At 39.3% G+C, this 26,708-nt stretch overlaps 1 protein-coding gene across 1 annotated transcript; it reads right to left on the reverse strand.

Moving 5' to 3' along the window:
• Window positions 1-859: 859 nt before the first annotated feature.
• On the reverse strand, window positions 860-26,591 carry TNFAIP1 (TNF alpha induced protein 1). The gene is made up of 7 exons (XM_063444023.1): window positions 26,503-26,591; window positions 21,956-22,295; window positions 15,505-15,674; window positions 9,902-9,991; window positions 9,308-9,360; window positions 6,136-6,331; window positions 860-1,842 (listed from the first exon to the last, which is right to left on the reverse strand). The coding sequence occupies exons 2-7, from the start codon at window positions 22,167-22,169 to the stop codon at window positions 1,606-1,608; spliced, it is 960 nt and encodes a 319-aa protein (XP_063300093.1). The 5' UTR covers window positions 22,170-22,295; window positions 26,503-26,591; the 3' UTR covers window positions 860-1,605.
• Between the last annotated feature and the right edge of the window lie 117 nt (window positions 26,592-26,708).

Genomic DNA, 26,708 nt, shown 5'->3' on the forward strand with positions numbered 1-26,708 from the left:
TAAATCTTAAAACGTAAGTAGCATTACAAGCCAAGACTCCTATGCCAGTGGTCTTTTCCAAAATATTGCATTTGTGCAATTTGACTAGAGCCTTAAAATAAATAATCACATGAAATTAAAATGAAAGCATTATATCATTTTATAAGTAAGACCTGTTAGTGTCAAATTAAAAAGAAAATATTCTTGCCAAAGGGTTACAAAAAAAGGCTACAAATACAAAAAATAGAAACCTGAATGGAAAAATATTTTCTAAAATATTAACATATAAAATCAAAATGAAAAGAAACTAAAAAGAAGCAGTAGTAAACATACAAAGGAATATTGACCAGGCCCCCTAACAGTACGTAACACAAAGGTCATTAACCAAACCATTACTACATATTATGGAGAGATACTGGGAGTGTTTTCCCCCATCCTAGTGAGTGATTTTTGGCTTGGCATACATGTGCTAGACCTTTTCTTTGCTTCTATCTGCTGGCTCACTGGCCAGGAAAAATATACTTTGCAAACTTAGAGTTAAACAAATTTGTCAAGTTTCCTAATATAGTGGTATGTTATCTTCACATCTGAAAACCTTACTTTTATATTCACGTCTCTACCACTGTAAGGGGAAAAAAGATACAATCCTACTAAATATATAAATACACGCTATACAATGAAGAAGAAACCTACCTTAGTGCTTACAATGTATAACACCTAATATTGTAAGGTTGAATAATTGCTATTAATTCAATTTAAAAAAAAAAAAAAATCACAGACTAAGATTTTTGTATACTGTGCGCTTTTGTATAGTAAGAAAGCATTGATGGAATTTGGTAAATCCTTCACAAAACCTGTCATGCATGCATATAATTGCCTAAAGAAAAATGTTTGGTCGGGTAACCAAATCTTGGTGCTTTGATGCACCAATAATATTAAAGTTTGCAGATCGTGATGCAAAATCAATCCACAGCTTCTAAAAAAACAAAAACCAGGAAATTATGATAGGTGACAAAGTGGTAATCATGCTTTAAGCTAAAATAATTCTAGACCTAAATATTCCAATCAGGATTAACCAGCCAAGCGGAAATGATTTGGATTGCTGTTGCAATTTGAAGCCTTACTCAAACGCTGACAAAATGTCTCAGATAGGGTCTTATTATATATCCAGATCTGACCTCCAAAACCATGAGATGTGTAATGCCAACCCCAAACCCTTACTTGCCATTGATATAACGTATGTATTCACACAAATAAAGAACCTGAGCAGCTGTATTTGAGATCCTTTAGGAAACTCACAGAACACCAGAACCCGGTAGTCCATATAGTTTATACTTAATGGCAGGCAGAAATACCTTGTGTTGGCAAAAAAAAAAAAAAAATAGATTAGGGAACAATTTTCTCTACTTGGTCTAAGGTTACACTAAAATGAACCTGTCCCAGTCTCCAAATAAGTTATGTCATCAAATGAAATTGTAGGCTGGAGAAGAGATTACTACAACATGCATGAAAAGGCTAGAATATGAACTACTGGAAGTTATAACCTCCCAGAAACAGGGATTTATTAAAAAAGTTTCACCAGGTGAAGAAAATCTTCACCGAGTTTTCAGTATGACCGTTGTAGCGTCAGTCTCTGTAACCAGACTGGTGGCCAAGTTGTCGATCATCGTATGTGCTATATCGCTTCACATGAATACGGCGTACGCGGTCGCGAAGCTCAAAACCCTCTTCATCCTCACTGTGAGATGCCTGGCTACGAGTTCGACTTGTGGCTTCCAGCAAGGAGTTGTCAGGTACGCGAGGTGTCTCGTAGAGTAATACATTTAGGGTCTCTTCATAGATGCGTGCCTCAGGGAATTCCACCTAGAAATCAGATTACAATCACGTTTAGATTTTCCCCAATGTACAGGAATCGCTATTCATATATCTGGTTGAATATGGAATGACGTTAAATAAATATTCTCTTTTACCAGCACAGAAGACTTGAGCCCATCTGCATCCACTCAGATAGCCAGTTACAACACGCAAGTTCAGTTAAATGACTTTTCTGGGAAAGGGCTAGTCTAGTGAAAACTAAATGTCCCCTTATTGCTCAGAAACATAGAACAAATAATACAATTAGGCTGACTCCCACAAGCAACATTTTATTTATGTAAAATGTTTCTTGAAGGTCACAATATATAGGAGATGTTTTTTTTGTTAAACTACTACTGATGTTGATGATATTGTGTTTATGTGTATATAGAATATATGAATGTGGCTGCTGTTGCAGCTCCTAAAAGTACCGGTATATATTATCACACAGAGGACTTTCATTGGATTTTCCGCTGTTTATTTGTTTAGTGTATGTTATACCTGTGGATTTAAACATTCATGTACCCTTTATGTGACCTTGCCTCAGAGACAGAGTTAATGGTAAACAGAATGTGTGAGAATAAAAAGGATTTTTCTACAACTTCCTGGATTCAGCAATGGATGTAACCATGCGTGCTCGCCCCCAGACGTTACACACAGTATTGCTAACCACATTCCCTGTAGGTGGATGGCAAGCTTTAACATAAGAGGAAAAAATGCAGCCCTAGGAAAATGGAAGTTAAAATATAGAAGTCCAAATATATGATTTTTTGAACATGTTGCTCAAAAAAGTCACCTTCAATGATACACTAAATATCACTTAATCTTGTGGCTGTATTAGTTCAGGTAAATACTAATAGAAGGCCTCTGATCGCTCTTGAAAATATTCTGGGAATATAGCTAGACAGAAATTTGTGCTACAATTGACATATGAAAAAGGCTCAAAGTACCTCTATGTGAATAGGGTATGCGAAAGGGGTTATTCTGTACTCAGGAGATATAGCTGAGCACAATTTAGTGATTTAAAACTGAGTGAGTAAGTGAGTAAAACTGCTACAATGACCCAAAATGTGAAATAAGTCCATCAAATTCATAGCTGAAAATTTTTATTGTAAAAACTGAAATAAATCTTATATGGCACTATAAGTTTACAAATTAATGCCAAAGTCATACATTTGGGGGTATTGATTTGTTTTTTTTATCACCGTGGCACGTATCAGATTTCAGAAATGGAAATTGTAACAGAGTATCTTTAAAAAAAATAAAAAAGAGAAAATGGCTAAAAATGGCAGCAAGCAAAGGTACAATAAACTGCATATGAGATACCCTAGAATGTTTTTCTTTTTGGGGTAACTTCAACTGCTATAATGCCCCTAAAATGAAACATAGGCTAATCAAATACATCTATTAAAATTTTAACTGTAAAAATGGAAACAGTCAGGTCTGCTATCTGGTGATGTAACTTTACAGACTAGTTGCACAGGCATTCATTGGGGGTATCTTTGTACTCATAAGATGTAACTAAACACAGTATAGGGTGTTGTACAATAGTAGCACACATCAGGTTTACAAAATACTTACGAATGTATGTGTTATATGTGTGTATGTTTAAAATGAAAAAGAAAAAAAAACGAAGTTTACTACAATATTTAGCAGAGATGACGTCTACATTATATAAATATATACAGGTACTCCTCACTTACCGACCTGGTTCCGTTCCTACGACCCGGTCGGTAAGTGAGTTATGGGATTTCCTGCTCTGGTGCGCTTGTCTATGTTCGGGGAAATTTCTCCTAACATAGACGAACGCACCAAAGCAGGGAATCCCTCTAATCTATGTTCGGGCAAATTTCCCTGCTCTGGTGCTCATGTCTGTGTTCAGGGACATTCCCGAACGCACAAGAGCAGGGAATCCCTCTAATCTATGCTCAGGGAAATTTCCCAGACCATAGACTAGAGGGATTCCCTGCTCTGTTGTGTTAGTCGATGTTCGGGGAAATGTCACCTAACATAGACGAACGCAGCAGATCAGGGAATCCCTCTAATTTCCACGACGGCTCGCACTTACCACCCCGCGAGAAAGCTGGTTGTAAGTACGAGGTCGCAAAACAAGAACCACCTGTACCCTAGTGTGGCAATTTTTTTCTGTGATAACTATTAAACTTACAAGACAAACGTACCAATATCTAAATTCACTCCACATTGAAAATTAATGTTACTGCTTTTAGTTTGTGACCTGTAATCAGCAAAAAAAAAAAAAAAAAAAAAAGTCCTAGACATAATATCTACTCTGTAAATCACGACAAATAAAGTAATTTATTTTCAATTACGATTTTAAACTGCACTAATTATGCACACATATGGGGGGGGGGGGGGGAAGTGTTTTGTCATTTTGAGTGCCTTTTATTTATTTTTTTAAAAATAACTTTATATTTTGTAATTCCCACATGTATATGTCACATCAAATTAAAGCCCCTTTTATCCTTACGTGTGACTAAGCGTGAATTATCATACCCTTTAGTTTAAAATCGCATCTCTTATTTTGACATAACCGTTCCAACTCTGATATTAATATAAAAAAAATGTGCTGTCAAATCGCATGCCATGTCAATTCCATTGTTCCTAAACGGCCTGCTAATGCTGTTGTGGCATCGCAAGGCAAAATGTTAACTGTATTAACATGCACAAGAAAAATAAAGAATTTAAATAAAATTAAAAAAAAAAAGCAAACTCTATTCAATATGTGTTGGTGCAGTAAAGGAGAAAGATGGAAATTATGGTTGATCACACACATAGCAAAAATTGCTTTGGTCCCCAAGAGGATAAGGACAAAGGCCATTGTGCACGTTCTGAACAAAACCAAACCTTAATTTAAGCTATAGCCTTGTTCCACGGTAATTTAAAGGTTTCTCTTCAAGTGCCCCTATGCATTATACATACTGTTTTTTTAAAGGACAGAAAGGAGTTTTACTTAAAGGACCACTATAGGGCCAGGAAAACATACTCGTTTTCCTGGCACTATAGTGCCCTGAGGGTGCCCCCACCCTCAGTGTCCCCTTCCCGCCGGGCTCTGGAGAGAGAAAGGGGTTAAACCCTTACCTTTCTCCAGCACCGGGCGGGGAGCTTTCCTCCTCTCCTTCTTCCTCGCGACGTCATCGGCTGAATGCGCATGCGCGGCAGGAGCCGCGCGCACATTCAGCCGGTCTCATAGGAAAGCATTATCAATGCTTTCCTATGGACGCTGGCGTTTTCTTACTGTGATTTTCACAGTGAGAAGCATGCAAGTGCCTCTAGCGGCTGTCAATGAGACAGCCACTAGAGGCTCTAGAGGCTGGATTAAACTTCAGTATAAACATAGCAGTTTCTCTGAAACTGCTATGTTTATAAAAAAAAAAAAAAAAGGGTTAACCCTAACTGGACCAAGCATCCAGACCACTTCATTAAGCTGAAGTGGTCTGGGTGCCTATAGTGGTCCTTTAACATCTTACATGTATACCTCACGCAACATTACTTGTGCAAACAGCTCATCTAAAATTCATCCATTGATACCTGGGAGTTCCCTGGTGTGAGCAGAGACCACACACCAAATATGCAGGTCGTTATATGCCGTCCTACAGGCTTTAAAGCTCACTTTATGTAGGACAGCATCGCTAATCTGTTTATAGGTGTTTACATTCCCTCCCCCCCCCCCCCCCCACACTTCATAATCCAGTTCAGATCAGACAAAGTCAGGGAAAACATTCTAAATTAGGAGAACTAGATATATTGTTTTGTTATATGTATTTAAGTCTACATAATGCTTTAATTCTTGCTAAAATGAGAGCATTTCAATATTTATATATTTGAAGCTGCACTCTTTTAGAAGATTAAAATAATAATAAAATAAATTGATAAAAGTCCAGATGGGACTGAAACGTTGACACTTTCTACTTGATATGGTTCAAAAATAGTGCTTCTTTATTGCAGCAAAAATTTCAAGTCCTGTGAGTGCTTTCCTACAAGGTATTCTATATTATGGCCAGGATTAGCACCAAGGCATTAAAAGGCATACATACATACATACATATACACACATATACACACACACACACACACACACACACACACGTGTTATGGTTTATTATATATTTCCTACCTATTCTATGTTAAATTCTGTATATATTGTGTATTAATATTGTTTTTCTATTTTATTGTACCCTATTGTATCAATGCAATGTTTTGTGGACCCAGGACATACTTGAAAACCAGAGAAATCCCAATGTATCCATCCTGGTAAAATATTTTATAAATAAAATAATATACCTTGGTCTGCTTTTTTTCTGTTGCATAAACAATGGAGGTGCAGCATACTTCGGCTAGCTTTCTCCCCTGACCATAGAATGACCAGCAGCAGATCTCATCGCCAATCACATCTTTAATGAATAGGACTCGTCCATTGAAGCGGAGTGAAAGCTTATCAAACAGCTCAATGTTTTTCAGAAGGTTGTCATCGGAGTTACTGCAGTGTTAGAAAAGAAAAAAACAAGTATAAAATACTAAAACTGGATTTGAAATATCTGAATTATATTTTTTATTCCAATGACAGCAGTTGTAACACAAGCTTCCGTTCCATTTATATTTTTAGTAATTATGCGCACTAGTTCTTGATTTACTACACAATACTGCAGTACCAATGTGCACTGGTGTCTGTAGAGTAGATTTGTTTTCAGGTGGGGAAAAGTGAATATCAAAGATGTGTACAGGACATGGCAGAGTCTTCTTACAGTAAAATATCTCAGTCCTGCAGGTGTGTAGAAGTGTTTAATGTAGATCATTACACTGGTATATTTACAGAGAAAATACAGTTTCTTACAGTTAAAAGAAAAAAAAAATACAAGAGAAGGCATTCGCCAAATTGTCAGGGACATGCCCGATGTGACCAGGACAGCAAACCAGAAAGTTACGAGCAAAAGAAAAATAAATAAATAAATAAAAAAGGAAGAAAGAAAGAAGGTCCAGTATCCAGCACACAAATTCTCAGAACAGTAATTTGTTTAAGGAGCCCTGAGACTCGATAAAAGCCCTTATTGGTGCTGAAACGTTGCCGGAAGTTTCCCAATAAGATAGTTCTCATATTTTTCTTCGTATGTTGTAAATTATAATAAAGAAAGAGAGTCTAAAACAGACTTATACGGTGCTATTTTTATATGCAGTAAAAAAAACAAACAAACAAAAAAAAAAAAAAACCACACCCTTCTCCTGGCTACAAATTTACACCAATTACCTCACTGGTGACAAGTGGGAAAATCTAGCACATAAGAAACAATACTGCCCTAACTGCCAACTGCTGAAATGTGGCATTATTGAAGTCCTGGTGTCAAATATCAGCAGGGAATATCCTGCTCATTGGGCACTATTAGCTCTGTATCTCCCAGTAGACATAAATTGTGTGACATTTCATTTTGGAAGAGTTTCCTTAAGGAATGGGTCTTTTATTGTTTGATCATGTTAAAGTCTGCAAATGAGAATCACATTTCCAATGCTTTTTTGTTGCTTCTTCAATTTTGCCATTATTTGTTCAAAAAGTCCCTATACTTTACCACAATTACAAGTAAGATTATTTTGTTTCCTTCAGTGTTTCTATAAATCAATTTTTTATCCAATTAAACAGCAAAAATCACTGAAAACAAACACATTTAGCTTAAAAAATAAATAAATAGTTCAGCACATAAACAGAACAAACATCACTAACACCTCCCCAGAGCAGATAACATTTGGATGCAATGTTACAGTGACATTGATTACACAACAAAGGTCCTTGCACATTACAACCTAAATGGCTGCTTTAAAAAACCTTGACATGTCACCTAATATCACTACGGCAACTGATATTTAATTGCAAATCTTAAGTTTGTCAGTTAATCTCACAATCTTGGACCCTGAAGCTATGGACTATAAATTCTTTATTTAGTGATGACCATGCAAGCAGAAAATACATAAGATTTAGTGCAAGGTTCAGATAAATGGCACTAAATATATTCATTGGGACTACATAACTGATCAAAAGTCACAGTCATGAACCAGATTTCTAAATTTTAAAGAACAAATAAGGGTGATGTGTCCTATTCAAATGAACTCAACCAAGAAGAAATAAATAAATAAGCAAACAAACAAAACAGAAGGGAGAGAGATCCCCATGTGGTACCACAGGCCATGATGCAATGTTAATTACAGGATACAGTATTTCCACATCATTCTGACCAAGTATCGCAAACCTTTTAGAAAGAGGGGGAGGAGCCAGGAACTATTATATATGTGTGTTATCATTAATTCCTATTATAACTGCTGACAGAGGGAAGGTGTGTCTTTATCCCAGGTAGCAGCTAAAGTCTTCAGAGCAGCAGGAGAAATTCTAATCAATTTGTTGACCTTTGGTGAACTTTTCCAGTGGTCTAGTTTGACAGGTCTACCAAAAAGTATGAGAAGCCAACCTCTATTTCTTCTCAATAAGTGTTAACATTAGGGCACATACATCACATATGAAATTACATCTTTTAATATATATTTGGGTAGAGTACTCCCAAAAGGGAAAGCATTAATATGATATATAAGGAAGTAATGAGTCCCCGCTGCAGCAGCTCTTCAGCATACAAATGTCATCATATGAGTGGCTGCCGCAGCCCATATTTCAGAAGTTTTGACAAAATCTGTGAGTTACCTGAAAAGTCTCCAGGAGACATTTGATGAGTCAAATTACATACATAAGTCTCCTACCCTCAAATCACCAATTCTCTGGAGACCTGCCTCCTCCAGACTGTGGAAATGTATTGTCATAAGACCAAGTGGGAAGGCTCAGTTTCTAAGAAAGGGGAACACTTGGGTGATAGCCCCATTGTCAAGTTAAGTTTATCCCATGTACTACGGAAAAGCAGCATGACAACACTTGTAAAGGAGCGATCTGAAGCCAATATGGACAGCCTTCACGTTAGGCCACCGTTACTACTTAATAGGGAGGAGCCACAGCACCACTGGCAATAGTTGCACTACATAATATTATAGGAGATGGGGAATCTAGACTGTCTTGAGCTACAACAACACTAGTAAAGACCAGTTTTAAGTTCATTCAAATTTCTGACTTTGGTAGTTTTTCTGGCTGAGAAGGATCCTTACATTTTGGTTTGAATTGACACAATACCATGCTAAGCTCAGTTAACCTTATCAATCAAACACCAGCACTGTATTGGATTCAGGGCCACTGTTAAGATGGTATTGACAAAGGATAGGCAACCTTTAGCACTCCAGATGTTGTAGACTACATCTCCCTTAATGTTTTGCCAGCATTATGGCTGTACGAGCATTATGGGAGATGTAGTCTCTTGAGTGCCAAATGTTGCATACCCCCCGGTATATACTGTTAATAAAGAAAAACAGGGTATAATATTTCCTTAGCAACATATTCCAAGGATTTCCAAGAAATGGCTGTTGAATAACCCACCTGGTATAGGAGTATTTGTTGTTACTTCTGTTGTATAGCAGCTTAACTACAGGCTGTTGGATAAACATAGAAAAGTTAGCTTAGCTAGTTCAGTTGAGACTATGCAAGTGTTCAATACACCACAATAATGGAGGAAATAAAAGTAAATGTACAGTAATTATATAATACATATTATGCTGTAAAAAACACAAGTAAAATAGATGGATGGTATAAATAAAAAATAGCCGTGACATCACCAAGAAAAATTAGACGCCTAGCTTGTTTTACATCACCTGGAACAATGATGTTTATTCGCTATGTACCAATAGAGACAGTCACAAGCTAGCAAGTTCAAGTTAGGTGGCTAAAAAGCTCTTCTCCTGCAGACAGTCATATCAAGTCAGTATGAATCGACTTCAATTCTGGAAGTAGTTCTTGATTTAGTGAACAGAGTACATTCGAAAAGCACACTGTAATATGGGAAGATCATGAAGGCAGCAATACTGGCTTTTCCTTTATGGAATTCCCCTAACAGGGACCCAGTGTAATTCTCGATTACAGAAATGCACTGGAAACCAAGTATACAAGTAAATAAATGTAATTTAAAAAAAACACCTTGGCAGATGATTCAATCAGCTTCTCTTCTTCTTTAGGGGATGTGATAATAGGGATATTACATACTGCCTCGTAGGACTCATTTTTATCCTGAAAGAAAGGAGATGATCAGTAAACTGGAAAAGTCAATACATTTTATACAGCAGAGATATGATTTATGTAATTCATTGGGGATGCAATATGCACGTGGATAGAATTATTATTATTTAACAGGATACGTATACAGAAACAGTACTAGCTTACTATGGTTAATTACCACTTTGGTGTAGTCAGTCAATTTCATTACACTGGGAACCTATACAATTTGCTTTTCAAACTGCCCGCCTTCACAAACGCAGGAACTGAACTGCCAGCAAGCACACTCTGCTCAATAGATACTGTAAACGTAGACCATTGTTTGACTTTCTTGGAGCTCACCAGGGAGATGTGGCTAAGAGAAAGCTAGTCCCAGCAAGTAAGGTGTCCTTACCTTGATTACTCTTTAAACATAGGGAGACTCCGTAAAAGAATAAAGAAAGAGATAATTTCCCTTTTTCCATCAAAAAAAATAATTGGATCTGAACCTGGGAAAGGGCGGTCAGGATGGTAACATCTACACCGAATGGGCTTGAACCCTTGTAGTTTAATTGCAAAAGAGGAGCAAATAAGCAAGAGTAATCCCCAGAATATTGGAAAATTTAGTGCTGATATAGGTATTGTAGGCACTTAAAATGTTTACACCATGATATATCTTGGTAACTTGCTTGGAGATAATAGGTATGAATCAGGGGAAAGTATCCATATAGTTGACTGTAAAGCTATCCTATGTATCCATTGAGAAATAAAACTTTATTGACCTTCTATCAAAGGATACAATAGGAGCAATTGTACCAACAAAGACACTTGTGAAATGTATATCCCAAATAATTCAGGAGGGTTACAAAACAACAACTTGTTTCTGAGTAGGATCGTTACAAAAGGGTACTCAAAATAATCCTGGTGCCATGTGGACTTTACTATTTTGACACAGGGGATTAATTGTCATTGTCTGGTTTCCCTCTAAAGAAGAAAGTTGCTATTAGCAGAATGCACGATGACCTACTGGCGCTAAAAAAGTGATGTAGCTGCAGAAAACCAGAGCTTTATGTCCAAAGAATGCCTCTTAGTTCATAATGTTGCAATGAAATTTATATAAGGTAACTTGGGTAGCTTTGATCTTTGAATATTATATTAACACCCCAGTGTACTAAGGAGAATGGAGACCACATTCAAGCATAGTCTAATGCTACTGCTTGTTCCCCAAATCTCCTAGTAACACCTTCATGGGTGTTCTATTCTGCGGCTATTGCTAAGATAAGCGTTGCGTCACACAGGCTTCAATCATACCTAATTTATTCTCCAAGTTACAGAAAACATTATCATTTTCTCACTATTCTTCAATTCTTAGTACGGTATGTTTAAAATGTTTTGAAAGATTATTCAAAATGTGTTGTGCTAATAGATACTGTATATACTCGAGTATAAGCAGAGTTTTTCAGCACATTTTTTGTGCTGAAAAACCCCAACTCGGCTTATACTCGAGTCAGTGTCTGTACAGGGAGTGCAGAATTATTAGGCAAGTTGTATTTTTGAGGATTAATTTTATTATTGAACAACAACCATGTTCTCAATGAACCCAAAAACTCATTAATATCAAAGCTGAATATTTTTGGAAGTAGTTTTTAGTTTGTTTTTAGTTTTAGCTATTTTAGGGGGATATCTGTGTGTGCAGGTGACTATTACTGTGCATAATTATTAGGCAACTTAACAAAAAACAAATATATACCCATTTCAATTATTTATTTTTACCAGTGAAACCAATATAACATCTCAACATTCACAAATATACATTTCTGACATTCAAAAACATAACAAAAACAAATCAGTGACCAATATAGCCACCTTTATTTGCAAGGACACTCAAAAGCCTGCCATCCATGGATTCTGTCAGTGTTTTGATCTGTTCACCATCAACATTGCGTGCAGCAACAACCACAGCCTCCCAGACACTGTTCAGAGAGGTGTACTGTTTTCCCTCCTTGTAAATCTCACATTTGACGATGGACCACAGGTTCTCAATGGGGTTCAGATCAGGTGAACAAGGAGGCCATGTCATTAGATTTTCTTCTTTTATACCCTTTCTTGCCAGCCACGCTGTGGAGTACTTTGACGCGTGTGATGGAGCATTGTCCTGCATGAAAATCATGTTTTTCTTGAAGGATGCAGACTTCTTCCTGTACCACTGCTTGAAGAAGGTGTCTTCCAGAAACTGGCAGTAGGACTGGGAGTTGAGCTTGACTCCATCCTCAACCTGAAAAGGCCCCACAAGCTCATCTTTGATGATACCAGCCCAAACTAGTACTCCACCTCCACCTTGCTGGCGTCTGAGTCGGACTGGAGCTCTCTGCCCTTTACCAATCCATCCATCTGGCCCATCAAGACTCACTCTCATTTCATCAGTCCATAAAACCGTAGAAAAATCAGTCTTGAGATATTTCTTGGCCCAGTCTTGACGTTTCAGCTTGTGTGTCTTGTTCAGTGGTGGTCGTCTTTCAGCCTTTCTTACCTTGGCCATGTCTCTGAGTATTGCACACCTTGTGCTTTTGGGCACTCCAGTGATGTTGCAGCTCTGAAATATGGCCAAACTGGTGGCAAGTGGCATCTTGGCAGCTGCACGCTTGACTTTTCTCAGTTCATGGGCAGTTATTTTGCGCCTTGGTTTCTCCACACGCTTCTTGCGACCCTGTTGACTATTTTGAATGAAACACTTGATTGTTCGATGATCACGCTTCAGAAGCTTTGCAATTTTAAGAGTGCTGCATCCCTCTGCAAGATATCTCACTATTTTTGACTTTTCTGAGCCTGTCAAGTGCTTCTTTTGACCCATTTTGCCAAAGGAAAGGAAGTTGCCTAATAATTATGCACACCTGATATAGGGTGTTGATGTCATTAGACCACACCCCTTCTCATTACAGAGATGCACATCACCTAATATGCTTAATTGGTAGTAGGCTTTCGAGCCTATACAGCTTGGAGTAAGACAACATGCATAAAGAGGATGATGTGGTCAAAATACTCATTTGCCTAATAATTCTGCACTCCCTGTATTGTGGCAATTTACATTGCCATAATACAGACTGGGGGCTGGCAGCGAGCGCTTACCTCTCCTGCAGCTCCTGTCAGCTCCCTCCTACTCCGCGCCGGTCCGTTCAGCACCTCGGTCAGCTCCCAGTGTAAGTCTCGCGAGAGCCGCGGGGTCATAGTGCAGCTCTCGCAAGACTTACACTGTGAGCTGACAGAGGAGCTGCACGGACCGGCACGGAGGAGAAGGGAGCTGACAGGAGCTGCAGGAGAGGTAAGTAAACTCTCTGCCAGCCCCCCTCCCCCTCCCCCACTGAACTACCAATGCCACTGGACCACCAGGGAAGGAGAGCCCCGCTCCCTGCCATGTATCAAGCAGGGAAGGGGGACGAAAAAATATATATAAATAATAAAATAAAATAATAATATAACAAAAAAATAATAATAAAAAAAAATATTAAAAATGCCCAGCCCCCACCAAGGCTCTGCATCACACACACACTGCACTCATATACACACACACTGCACTCATTATATACACACACAGTGAATAAATATAATTTTTCTAGGATCTAATTTTATTTAGAAATGTACCAGTAGCTGCTGCATTTCCCACCCTAGTCTTATACTCGAGTCAATACGTCTTCCCAGTTTTTTGGGGTAAAATTAGGGGCCTCGGCTTATATTCGAGTATATACGGTAAGTGGAATGTTTAGCATTCGTGGGCTCCAAGCCATTAGGGTTCTTAGCATTTCCTCCTTTACCTTACTCCATGCTGCCCACAGCTTTTACCATGCCACACAATCAGGGTGTCTATTCAACTCCAATCAACAAGCACTGACAATGTACACAATGGTGCAGAAAGAGTATCCAGAGAATTAAAAAAAGTTTAAAATATATTGCATAACCATGGTTTACAGTCATGTAGCCATCACCGCCTAATTAGTTTCACCCCTATAGTCATTTTGTCTTAAATGGTTATGGCTGTACAACTGGAAGTAGTGGTATTAAATATAATTTTTTTAAAACATTGTTTAATATGATCCTTGGTATGTTGGCATCATTGTGCACCCCAACAAATGACCTATGTTCTACAAAACCAGTTGTGTGTGGGCTTAAACCTGCAATGTTATGTGAGAGTTCAGGATTGCGCAGCATAGATTACATATGCGTGTTTTTTTCATAAATGTAAAATTGTTATTTCTACATAGATGGCAGGATACTATGAATAGCGGAAAGTTGTGCAGGGATGTGGAATTCATAACGCCCGATGCTTGCGGCATGCTGTTCAGGGCAGAAAGATCTTTTTTTTTAATTATTATTCTTTTAGCCTTGCCGCAGGCAAACTGCAGGGCTGCCCTGGGGAGGGGGAGTTGGTGCCTGGTAGGAAGTGTATCTCGTGCAGGCAGAATGCCGGACAGGCCCATCCAGAAACATATACAGGGATGTTGTAACTGGTGGATGTGTGTCGGTGTGCAGTGTGTATGGGTCAGCGTATCATAACCACAACCACACACCCCACCCCACACGAAAGCCAGCATACACCACACTTGTAACAAGCACAGTCAGTACTTTCTGCATGCACATTACACAGAGCCAGTACACACTGTAAACAAATATGACACACAGCCAGCACTCACCTCACACACCACACCCCCTATGAAGAAAAGGGGTACTATTGGAAGGCACAGGGTAAGACACTCAGTGTAATTCACAAGACTGATTTTTTGCAAAACAAATACAAATAGCAAAAAAACAATTTAAAAATAAATAAATATATATATATATATATATATATATATATATATATATATATATATATATATATATATATATATATATATATATATATAGCCCATGTTGTGACTATGGCAGAGAATTCTTCCACATTTTTAACTAGTTTTACCTCCATTTGCACTTTCAAATTTATTTTGTGAAAATTCGGCGTTCAGCAAATAGCTCTGGGCAGGGGCCTCAATCTTTTTAATTAAAGTTTTTGTGCAAGGACAAGAAGATTGTCATGACTGAAAAGTATTCTTTTTAAGAAAACAATTTCAAACCCATGTGTAACAGGAGTGTCTGAATGTTGCCCTATAAAGGGATTCAGAAACAAGGTAAAGAAAATGGTCAGAGAAAACAATAATAAATTAATAGAAGTTAACAGGGTCTGTCCATGTCAATATATAAAATGCCAATTTCAAGAGAAAATCAGTACTTCTACGAACCGACCAAGTTACACATCCTGATGGGAGCAGTAGAGCTGCGATAAGGGACTGTCTCACTGCTTGATTATAACGTTAACTCTTTATTTATAACTTTCATATGGGAGAGGGATGGGACTCATTAACTGTCCAACAGCCCAGCATTATAAATGCCTGGGGAAAAAGCAAAAAACAAAACAAAAAAAAACCACACATATCTCTACCTGAAACAAAGATCCTAAGAGACCCAGCACACCTGCATGTCGCATGCCATTGGAATGAGATAGTGTTACTAATCCTCACCTGTAACGCTGTCTGGCATTTGTCTACCAAGCCCTGAATGAGGTAATATTTAGCCTCAGCCATTAGCTCTTTGATCTCATTTCTGTTCTTTGGAAGTGCAATGGTGTCATCTCGAAGATAGTTTAAAATACTCCCAAAGTGTTTACCACAACGGTCAATGAGAATCCAACCTGTTAACACAAAAAGCATTAATTGCATAACTTACAGTTGTGTTATGGGCTTATGCAAATATTTCAAGTTTTTTTTTTTTTTTTTAGATTCTTTATTTTTGAATGTGCAGTGTTAAATACATAGGTCAGTGATGACAAATGATATTACATTCAGTAGATAATTGGTAACCTTATGGTAACAGATTCAGGATGCGCTGCACTTTTTTTTTTTAAGGAAAACAAGAGTAAACATAGACAGGCATAGCTTAATGAAAGGGACTAACAGACTATACATGCTGCCTAAACATTTTAGCTTCGAGGTAAGATTGCATGGTTATGAAATACAAGTCATAGATTGTAGGTATCACATTTAAACTGAGTGCATCTTGTAGCTAGATCAACAATGAGCGTGTTATGCAGTACAACGAGAAATGGTGCCACTGTATCCCTGCCTCCGTATACGGTCGCCCAGGTTAGGATTACTTACGATGGCACAGAGGAATGGGGTTGCAATAGATGCTATAACGAAGCGTATGGTGGGTAGTGGCTGTAAGGGGCCATAAGATGACGCTATTAGCCAAGCGGCAGGCTGCAGGGCTTAGTTCTAAAGACCTGTCTGGTATTATTAGGATGATTGTGGAGGCTAAGTTGTAGCATGCACTTAAGGAGAAGAAACATCATAAGTTTTACAATATATTATGAGGTAAACTAGGTTAGGTTAGCAATACTGTGGATATATCTAGACATGGGATAGCGCCTAAGCATTTTGATCAATCTTAGCTTTGTAAATTGTTTATGAATTGAAGCCGTCAGTGTAGCCTGTAGTAGGTAGTGTTTTGCCAGAACCAGCTCTCATGATGAGTGAACAGGTCCCTCTGCATGCTATTCTTCACCCTATGCCGTTTCTGTAGGGTCCCCTAAGCCAGGAGTGTTGGACCTTCATGGTCTGGACCCAGTTGGTGCCTGCGACAAAGTTCCAGGGAGCGGCTTGCTCGTTTGGTGAGGAGATACTCTGCCACAGGTAGCCTGAGTGTCGGCTCAGAGGTGACCGGGGAGTTCTCTCCATGATGTTGAGGACAGACGCCTGAATGACGTGGCTCGTCACTCTGCGGTAGCGGCTGGCAGGGTGTCGGACTACTCTTCGCCACCCCAGCTGGTCGTGCGGTTTCCGCGGCTGACGTCGCTTTACTCGGTTGGGAGGCGGGTGCTTGTTCTGTTTGGATCTCATGCCCGGCTTCGTTCGCACTGGAGCCGAACCTCGACGTTTTGGGGGTGGGAATCCTTCCCTGCCCCGGTGCTGCGGGAGGGCTGGAGTTTGTATGCTACCAGCCTGGGGACCCACGAGACCCAGGGTCGCCCCGTGCGGGGTAGTGCGGTGAGTATCCTTCAGTCGCTGGTTCGGTCGCTGTGCTGCTCTCCACCAATGTGGCCGGTACCTCCGGACCATACCCTTCGTCGTGCTCAGCCCGGGAGGGCTCTGGGTGTGTGGAGCTGAAGTGTGGTTCCCGTCTTCGGCTCTCATCCCTGCGGCCTTTTGGTAGCGTGGGGTTGCTGGCTGCATGTAGGCCTCTAGTTTCGCCCAAAAGCGATCAAAGATTCTGTCAATAGAGTCTCTCGTGCAATCTTTAGTTGCTGCTGTAACAGTTTGGTGCCTTCGCTTGTCCGACCTTTGCATGTCAGAATGTTCCACCATCTTGGGGACCCCTGCCTCCATTTCGTATAGGGAGGTCGGTGCGCCTGTCTCTTGGTGCGGAGGCCAGAACACCCCATCCGGTGGGGACCGAGATATCCCCCATCGGTCCATAGGGGGGGGGGGGGTGAGTTTGTTCCTCACTCTTAATGCGGTTGGCATCTGGCGGGAAGGCGGCCGTCCGACCCCCGTGCCTCCGCTAGGCCTCACGTTGCCGCTGCGGTTCCCGGTCGAGTACGTCGCCATGGATGGTACCGACAGGTCCGTGGGAGCTTTCTCCGTGTACTGAGCTCAATTGCGGTAAGTCTCCAGCAGTCAGATTCGGGTTATACGCGGTTTTTGGACTCTCTCCGCAGGAGCTCACACAACGTGCGACTTGTCGGTTAGCTGGTTCGGCTCCGCCCCCTATTTCAAGTTTTTTGAATGAAAAATTATATTTCTTAAACTGTGTACTTTGTCTTTCAGAGATTTTGCTAAATTTGACAAATTGTTAGAAATGGAGAACATTGTTTTCATACAATGTTTCTTTAATAAATGACCTCTTACCCATATTTAGTGAATATGGTGTTTAGACTTTAGGATGCCATTTTGCTCCTAGGTCAATGTAACAACAAGTCAGGGAATTTCCCATGTCATGTCCAACCCTAAATGAACACTATAGGGTCAGGAACACAAACATGTATTCCTGACCCTGTAGTGTTAAAACCACCATCTAACCCCCCTGGCTTCCCTTGTCTCCCTAAATATAGTCAAATCTTACTTGTATTTAAGTCTGCAGCTGCTGGCTCTGCCCCTGTCTGCCTCTGACCTGCGTGTTGACATCATCAGAAGTGGTGGTCTGAGCCAATCACAATGCTTCCCCATAGGATTGGCTGAGACTGTCAAGGAGGCAGATCAGGGGCAAAGCCAGCACAAGTCAAACACAGCCCTGGCCAATCAGCATCTCCTCAGAGAGATTGATTGAATCAATGCATCTCTATGGAGGAAAGTTCAGGGTCTCCATGCAGAGAGAGAAGACACTGAATGGCAGTGCTGCACACTAGGCAGGACTGCCCCAGGAAGCAGCTTTAGCAGCCATCTAAGGAGTGGCCAGCGAAGTTATCACTAGGCTGTAACATATACACTGCATTTTCTCTGAAAAGAGTGTTTACAGCAAAACACCTGAAAGGCAATGATTCTACTCAATAGAACAAATGCAATAAGCTGTAGTTGTTCTGGTGACTATAGTGTCCTTTGAGTTTTAGTCCATGGCCTCGTATCTTTGCCGTGGTAGGTCATAACATGATCTTATCGAAAATCTAAGATATTAGTATTAATATTAGACACGGGAGAGAGTTTTGGAACCGTAGACGCCGCTATCATGACTGGGAGGTTGACTTGTTCAAGGGGGTATGTTATTCTATTTTACTGATATTGCAAGCATATAATGCAGTGGTTCCCAAACTTTTTAGGTTTAATGGCCCTTAATATTTCAGTATTTCTCCATGGTACCCCAAGATAAAATTTCTAGGTTGTATATCTGTACAGCGCTGCAGCACTTACTTGCGCTATAGCGTAATGTACAGTGTTGGTGTTATTGTATACATTTATTGTGTTTTAATAAAGGGGTGTATTTTTATGTAATGTTTGCGTTTGATTGCAGGGGTGTGTCTGAATGTAAATTTCACTTTTAAATGTGCATTTGTGTGAAGTATATGTGTTTGAGTGAAGGGGTGTGTTTGTATGTAATATTTGTGTTAGATTGCATGAGTGTGCTGGTGTTTGACTGCTTGGATGTATGCACATACATACACAGGTATTCATGCACATTAACACACAGATGCATGTAAATACACCGACACGTACACACATATAGATACACACACCGACAGATACAAACACATGCACCCTGACACACACAAACATTGATACATGCCCACACCCTGACACACAGAAACTTTCCCACACCGTGCAATTTAAGGGCTCTGAATGATTGACTCTTGTTTAAATTCTTTAAATGATTATAAATAGTTGTGAAGCGACTTTATGGATTTTAATTTGTCCTTTATTGGGACTGAAGAAAAGAAGATGGAAAAAGAAAGGACATCTAATGTTATTTATTTATTTTAAATTTAACGGTACAGTATTTAGTTTATTACCCCCCCGCTAGTCACTAGGGGGATAATATTTTTTATTATAGTTGGGGGATGGGGGGGACAATAGGTCCACGACACTTTATTTAGTAGACCCCACCTGTGGCCACAGGGTAGAAAGTGGACACTAGGTCCTTTGCATATTTTAATAGCCCCCACTCACGGGGAACGTTGATTTAAGAGCCACCTGCTGGAAGGGTTCACTAGGTCCCCTGCTTATTTTAGTGGCCCCCACTCATGGTGCATGGTGAGAACAATATGTCCTCCTTACTTAATTATTTTATTAGGTGCTGTACCACGAAGGCATGGAAAACCTGTGCCAAGTCCACCTTTATTGGAATAGCGACTGGGCAATAATAGCTGCCAAGTCACCATTTTTGAGGCTGCTCACTGCTTAGTAGACATACTAGACAAAGAGCTTTTCGTAATTTCAGTCTTTCAGCTTCATAGTAGATAGCTCCTTAATCCTGGAAGGATTGCCACAAGGATACCAAAAAGTAACTACCTACTTAACAGCTCCGTAATTTGATAACCTTAAATAAGGCAATCCAGCAAGGGATTCAATTTAGGGAATAACCTACTAGATGGCTGCAAGCTGCAGCTGCGAAACGAAAATAATGGCTGAATTTAGTCCAAAACCGAATGAACAAACAGACGAAATTTGGTAAGGAAGACATTTTTTTTTCCGGCCATATGTGTGTTTGGACTAAATACATATTTTGACTGTGCTTGGATCGAATTTATACACTCATCTATTAAGAAACAAGTAAAATTTACAAAAGGGCATTTACACATGATGTGGTAGGTTATAGATGACCCCACTGTTTAAGCTATTGTACAGATAGGCATTAAAACAAAATGTAACATAATTACAAATTATAACAGATACAATGCCTAAACAAAAGAAAAGGAGATGGGACTGGCAACAATGTGGCACCTATATCTTTCTATGGGTGTACAGAGTATCTATCATGTAGGTATTTATGGGAGCTATAGTCCACCTTCCAACTTTATAGTGAAAACTGTAAAGCCTCGAGCTAGTTTAATTAATAAAAGCCACATATGTACAGTATAGCAGAGACCAGATAGCTCAAGCGTTTTTATTTTTTTTATTTGTAGGTTGTATAGCTTATGACAAGTAAACTACAAATTGCATAACCCATGCCGAGCAACTCCCAGGATATACAGTACCACACACAGTATCATTTACAGCTGTATTATTGGAGAAAAATGGCAGATGCCAACAGATGCTGCGAGGCAATAAACACAATGGTGTTCGTTTTAAATGTGTATTCATTAACTAGCTAGTTGGCAAGATAGCTGAGAAAACACAGGTAAACATGGTTAAATATGAAAACATAATCTGACAATTTAGGCCTGAGCTTTGCAAGTATATTACAAGCTGAATGGACCGTTTAATTAAATGAAATATATGAGATTTTTATTTCTGTGATGTGGCTAAGCAAACATGGGAAATGTAGTTTTTAAAACACATTGTTTGCCAAAGTTAACCATCACTACCATAAGTCTTCATTCAACTTGACAAAATGAAAAGTTCACAATAACACATGTACAATGAAAGTCACAGAAACCAATTAGCCTGTGAAGTGCAGTGCATGTAATTAAGCCTGCAGTAACTTTGCAGTTGTGGGTTACATCTATTAGGTCAGCATATAAAAGGTCAGTTTTAATCAGGAGGACACAAACACTATAGTATATGAGTAGGCAACATTCCGTACTTAAGATCTTGTAGCCTACATCTCCTCTGATGTTTTCCCATCAAGATGGATGTTAGAGTATTAAAGGAGTTGTAGTCCACAACATCTGGAGTGTTTCCAGTGGAGAAAGCTGTGCAGTCGAATGGGGACTTTTTTTCCAAAAGAGTATTAAGTCATAACATTGTCCTGTGTGCGGCTTCCTGTTTTTAGATTAAATGGATGAGTGAATTTCTTTGTGGTATGTTTGGAGAAAGCCCATTGTCTGTTTTGAGAAATGCACAAAGCGATCAAGGGTAAATTCCAACATATAATTAAATCAAAGAATCACTAACAAAGAATCAAACTAGAGAATGTTCTGGTTGGATCATAACTACCTTCAGTGGGATTACTTAAAATTTAGTAAGCACTCATTTAAAACCAACAATAAGACATTTAAATTCCAACAAGCATAGCAATGAGGTATATGGCTGCATCACTGACTGCGCTGCCCTTTCTAGCAGCAACTGTTATGCAATAAAACAAAAAAACAGTGAAGGAGTCAGTGGGTTAACACATGTAGTGCTGTATGGACAGCAATATCTGCCATTACGATCATTGCAGTTGATATCCCATGAGACTAGGCACATATAGGATATTACAGCACTCTCCCTTGAAGCGGTAGTCCAAGCACTATAATCACTACAGACCATGCTAGTATGTTTGTATTTTTGTAATATACCTCCATTTACTTCCAATAAAACAGGTAGAAAGGAATCATCTTACCTTCTTTGTCTGTGAGGACCTCCATTCGACCACTAAACATAGCCTTCAGCATGGTGTCATGTCTTGTGAGAACCTGTACTGTAGTGTAGTATAAAGAGCCTCCAACATTTAGCCGTACGTACTTGTTCCCAAGGCACCCTCCTTTAAAGCTGTAGGTTTTTGGTTTGGCGCCCGAAGCAGGGCACATCGCTGTCAAACAAGTGTCACCAGACATTTCTCTTTGTAAATAGACGATGACTCTGCACACAGTGGGCTTCACGTGTGCCGCCGTGGTGAGATGAGGCAGAAGGAAGGAGCTTGCCGGTTAGCAGCAACTGGATGCTTGCTAACTTATCACAATCTTCTCAAACAAATGATGCAGATGGGGGAAGGGAGGGGAAAAAATATTAAATATAACATGACCACTTTATGAGTTTATACAACAAAATATTTTTTTGAGTCCCACAGCATATAAGTTGTTCAGCCACTAAAGGGGTCTTGCGCTGCTATAACCAAGTCAGACTCTGTTTTTAAACCAATGCTTCTCATAGATAGCATTTGGTTGGAAGAGCATGGCACATGTAGAATTGGATTGGGAGGAGGAAACAAAATACAAGGGGGAGGAAAGAAGTCCCTGTAGTGGCAGGGAAACATTTTCTGAACTATACGTTCCCTTTAAATAATGAGATAATCAACTTTGTATAAGCAAATAAAATTCACTAATGAAGCGAATGGAGATTCAAGAAACTAATTTACAAAGCAGAGAGTACCGTAGTTACTGTTTGTGCTTTACTATAAAGTCTACAAAACACTTGAATAGGAATGTTTAGCAGCTATTCACTAAAGTAAGAATGGCGGGGAGTACAAAATGAATTCCACATTTTATGCCAAGGCCGAAAAGCTAACTGATCTGAAGATTTTTTTTTCCCAAATTGGCAATTTTGCTTTGAGATTTAAATTCACACTAGTAAATGTTGTACTGTAATGAGATTGAGTTCTTCTTTTAGTAAGTTATAGTACCTATGTGTCCAAAACATAACCAGAATTCTAAATGCCCTAACTCTAAATTAAAGCAAAAAATAAGCTTCATTTACTAAATTGATCTACAGATAATTGAAAACCGGATTCCAAAATTTAATCAAAAAGTTCAGGTTTTGGAAAGATTTTCCATTTCATCTAAAAAGGACTTCTAGGCAATTTTAGTCTAGTAGGGATATTTACTAAAAAGATAATTCAAAGGGAACTTTAAGTAAAAAAAAAAAAAGCCAAATTGGAAAAATCCTCTAAGTCAGCTGTGCTTCCAGCTAGTTTGACCTTGAATTTTCACTATAGTGAATAACCCTATATGTTATGCAATTCAGTTTCAAATATCTAGAATTAACCGTCAGGCAAATAATTTTCCAATACACAAAAAAAGGATGCCTACATAACTAAAAGATAAAATAGAAGTTTACGTAACTTTATACCTCAGTCTAGACACACGTTCCTTTCCATCTACTGCGAGAATTAATAAGTTAATTACTGCCAAGTCTAAAAATACAAAACCGCACAGAAGCAGTGGCATCATTTGTTTTCCTCAATCCTTTATTTCCTCCAAACCCCATCGGGAGACACTACACTTACTAAAATTAAGAGCTGGAAATCCCAGTTCAGATAGAGCAAACTATTCATCCCGTTTCCGTCCATTATTATTTTTTTTTTGAATGGGTCATTCTAAGTATTAAAATCACTTTATCTTAAAAGTTACACTCTAAGTCTAAGCACCCAATGGACGACAGCATAACGTACTGTTCTTTTTGAAAATAAACTGTTCCTGCAATCTCAGCAATGCAAAAACTGCCTTTTATGAGAAACGGCAGTGTTTACATTGTTTTCTATATCTTCAGTGACAGTCGCTAGAGGCCCCTCCTGGTGCCATCTTTTTCCAATACCAACATTTGTCACCCTTACACTTCCCACCGAGATATGCATAAGTACTAGCCCCCAATGCTTTCTTATGAAGAAGCACTGGATTAGGGAAGATCATTTGTAATGATGATCCCAGTCAGGGGAGTGAGACGAGCTCTCCGGGGGACTAAAGGTAAATACAACTATTTGTTTTTCTATTTCTAAGGGGACCCAAAAATCAAAAAAGATACTATAGCACTTTAATGTTAGGAATTCATGTTTGTATTTCTAACATTAGAGTGTTCCTTTAATGAAGGGAAGGATTCTCCTGCAGCCTTGCTAGGGGAAACAAAAAGGCCTACTTATGTTTACATTTTACAGTTTAGACGTTACATAGTTACATAGTTACATAGCTGAAAAGAGACTTGCGTTCATCAAGTTCACTACGTCTACTAGTGGCTGTCATTAAGACAGCAAAAAGGGGTTTTCTGATATAAATACATTAAATTATTGAAATTATATGACTCTCTATGAGACACGCTGGTTTGGCCATCAAGGTCAGTTCCATATCTTATTTTCTGCCTGATTAGGAGAGGTTCTGTCTCATGCTTTCGGTATCAAAGAGAATAAGAAATTGTGTTATTCTTTACACCCTCATTTTTCAGGAATCCATTAGAGAAGTGGAAATTTTAGGCCAAAAAAAACTAAATGGGAGAAAAACCCCTACCTTCTGAAAAATGCAAGTGTACTTTAACACTACTACCCCAAAAAACTGTATGATTGTAGTAAGAAACTAAATGTTAAGCTATACATCACATAAGAATGTCTTAATACCCATTCAAGCGGCCAGAGTGGACAATTGTGCTGTAGAGGTTACGGCCAAGAGGAATAACTATTTTCGGTGCCCTGCGACATGTGCTTATCTAATGTAGCAAGTTATTTAAATTATGTACAAGCAGAGTTATGGACTACACTGAGTATTATCATGAATAAAAAAATTTAATAGAAGAAAGGACTGGGCACAAATTGGAAGAATTGCCGATTCCCAATACACCTGCCATGGATCTTTCACCCAATTAATGCTCAGTACTTCTTCTGTTGGAACTTCGAGGGAAGTGTACTCTAGGCTAAAGGCATTTGGGTGGCCCTCTAAATGAGCGCCTTCTAACTATTTGTGTTTGTATTCAATATAAAATGTGAGTCCAAATCGGGAGATTTAGAAGAATTCTCCAACCTAGTTATTTTTCAAATCTATTTTAGCATAATTGTTCCAATTACCATGTATTGAATAAACCTATATGCATTTCATTAAAATGACTAACCACGTTTTCTGTGCACTTTGGCATTTTGTGACATTTGTTTAAATCTCAGATACTCAGAGCTCCTGCATGGTGAGGCACCAAATAATGCTATACATGCGCATGCACATAAGATTAAGCAACAGTGTGAGTTAAAAGAATAATAAAAGTACAACGTATACCTAACTTTTAGCTAGGTATTCAACTGTGCATAAATTTCAGTAGTGACAGTTTCACTTAAAGGACCTCTCTAAGAAGCATAAGAACTCCAACTCTCTTAAGTTGTTATAGTGCCAGGGGGTCACGTGCCATGTCTTAACTTAAGGTGATGACCCATTTACAGTTTAACCCCAAAATTTGGGAAGGCAAACGTCCATCCACTATGCCCAGCAACTTTCTGCAGTCCCATGGTCCAAATCAGGGCTCCTCAAACTCCGGACCCCCCCCAATGTTGCTGAACTACAACTCCCATGATTCTTTGAAATACATAGCTAGCCAGAGAATCATGGGAGTTGTAGTTCAGCAACATCTGGGGACCGGAGTTTGAGGACCCCTGGTCCAAATATTCAATCAGGAAGCCTCAGACTGGTCGCTGCTGATAGGCTGAGTGTGTCAGATGATGCTCTCAGCCTATCACCACCTTTCCATTCATAAAAATGGAGTAAATACCTTCTAACACTGCTTGCCATACTACCAATAGTCAGGGTTATTCACTAACAACATGGATTGCCAACTAGTTCAAAAAGAAGGTGCAAGAATGACAAAACTGACAACATAACTGACTTTAGAAAATACTTACTTTTCTGGCTTAAAATGTTAAAAAAGTCACTTTGAATTCTCCATAATTCGCACTTTACTGGATAGCCCTGAAAGGTTGTTTAACCCCTTAAGGACACATGACCTGTGTGACATGTCCTGATTCCCTTTTATTCCAGAAGGTTATTATTATTATTATATTATTTATAGAGCGCCGTCAAATTCTGCAGCGCTTTACAATGGGTGGACGAACAGACATGTAGTTGTAACCAGACAAGTTGGACACACAGGAACAGAGGGGTTGAGGGCCCTGCTCAATGAGCTTACATGCTAGAGGGAGTGGGGTAAAATGACACAAAAGGTAAGGATAGGTTGGTCCTTAAGGGGTTAAACACTAATTTCAGACATGGCATAAGGGCCCCCTGATATCCCATGATGCATTGCTAGCCTTCAGATGGTCACACAGCACAGGAGACCTACAGCAGCTGAATATTAAGCCGTATGGTCTCGCCGTATGGTCTCGCCGTATTTACTGAGATGGGCCAGCTGGCTGGGAGTGGTAGCCCATGCTGTATAAACACAATTCATGTAACAGATATAAGACCTGTGTCAGGGTGAGATACCCACCTGCAGCCTGCCTGGAAATGCGCTCCACCTCCCACTCAGGACCCTGTGAGCTCAACTCTCTGGAGTTTCTCCCATGTTTTTTTTTTCCACGGCCGGGTGACCTCATTTCCTGAACCCGTTGCCACGGAAACCGCCCCGAGGCTGCGCAGAGCTCCAAACACCCGAGCTGTAAAGCACATTACTGTCGCCGTGTCCTATGTTTTACT

Source organism: Pelobates fuscus, chromosome 1 (genome assembly GCF_036172605.1).
Source record: "Pelobates fuscus isolate aPelFus1 chromosome 1, aPelFus1.pri, whole genome shotgun sequence".
In the NCBI taxonomy this organism is placed as follows: domain Eukaryota; kingdom Metazoa; phylum Chordata; class Amphibia; order Anura; family Pelobatidae; genus Pelobates; species Pelobates fuscus.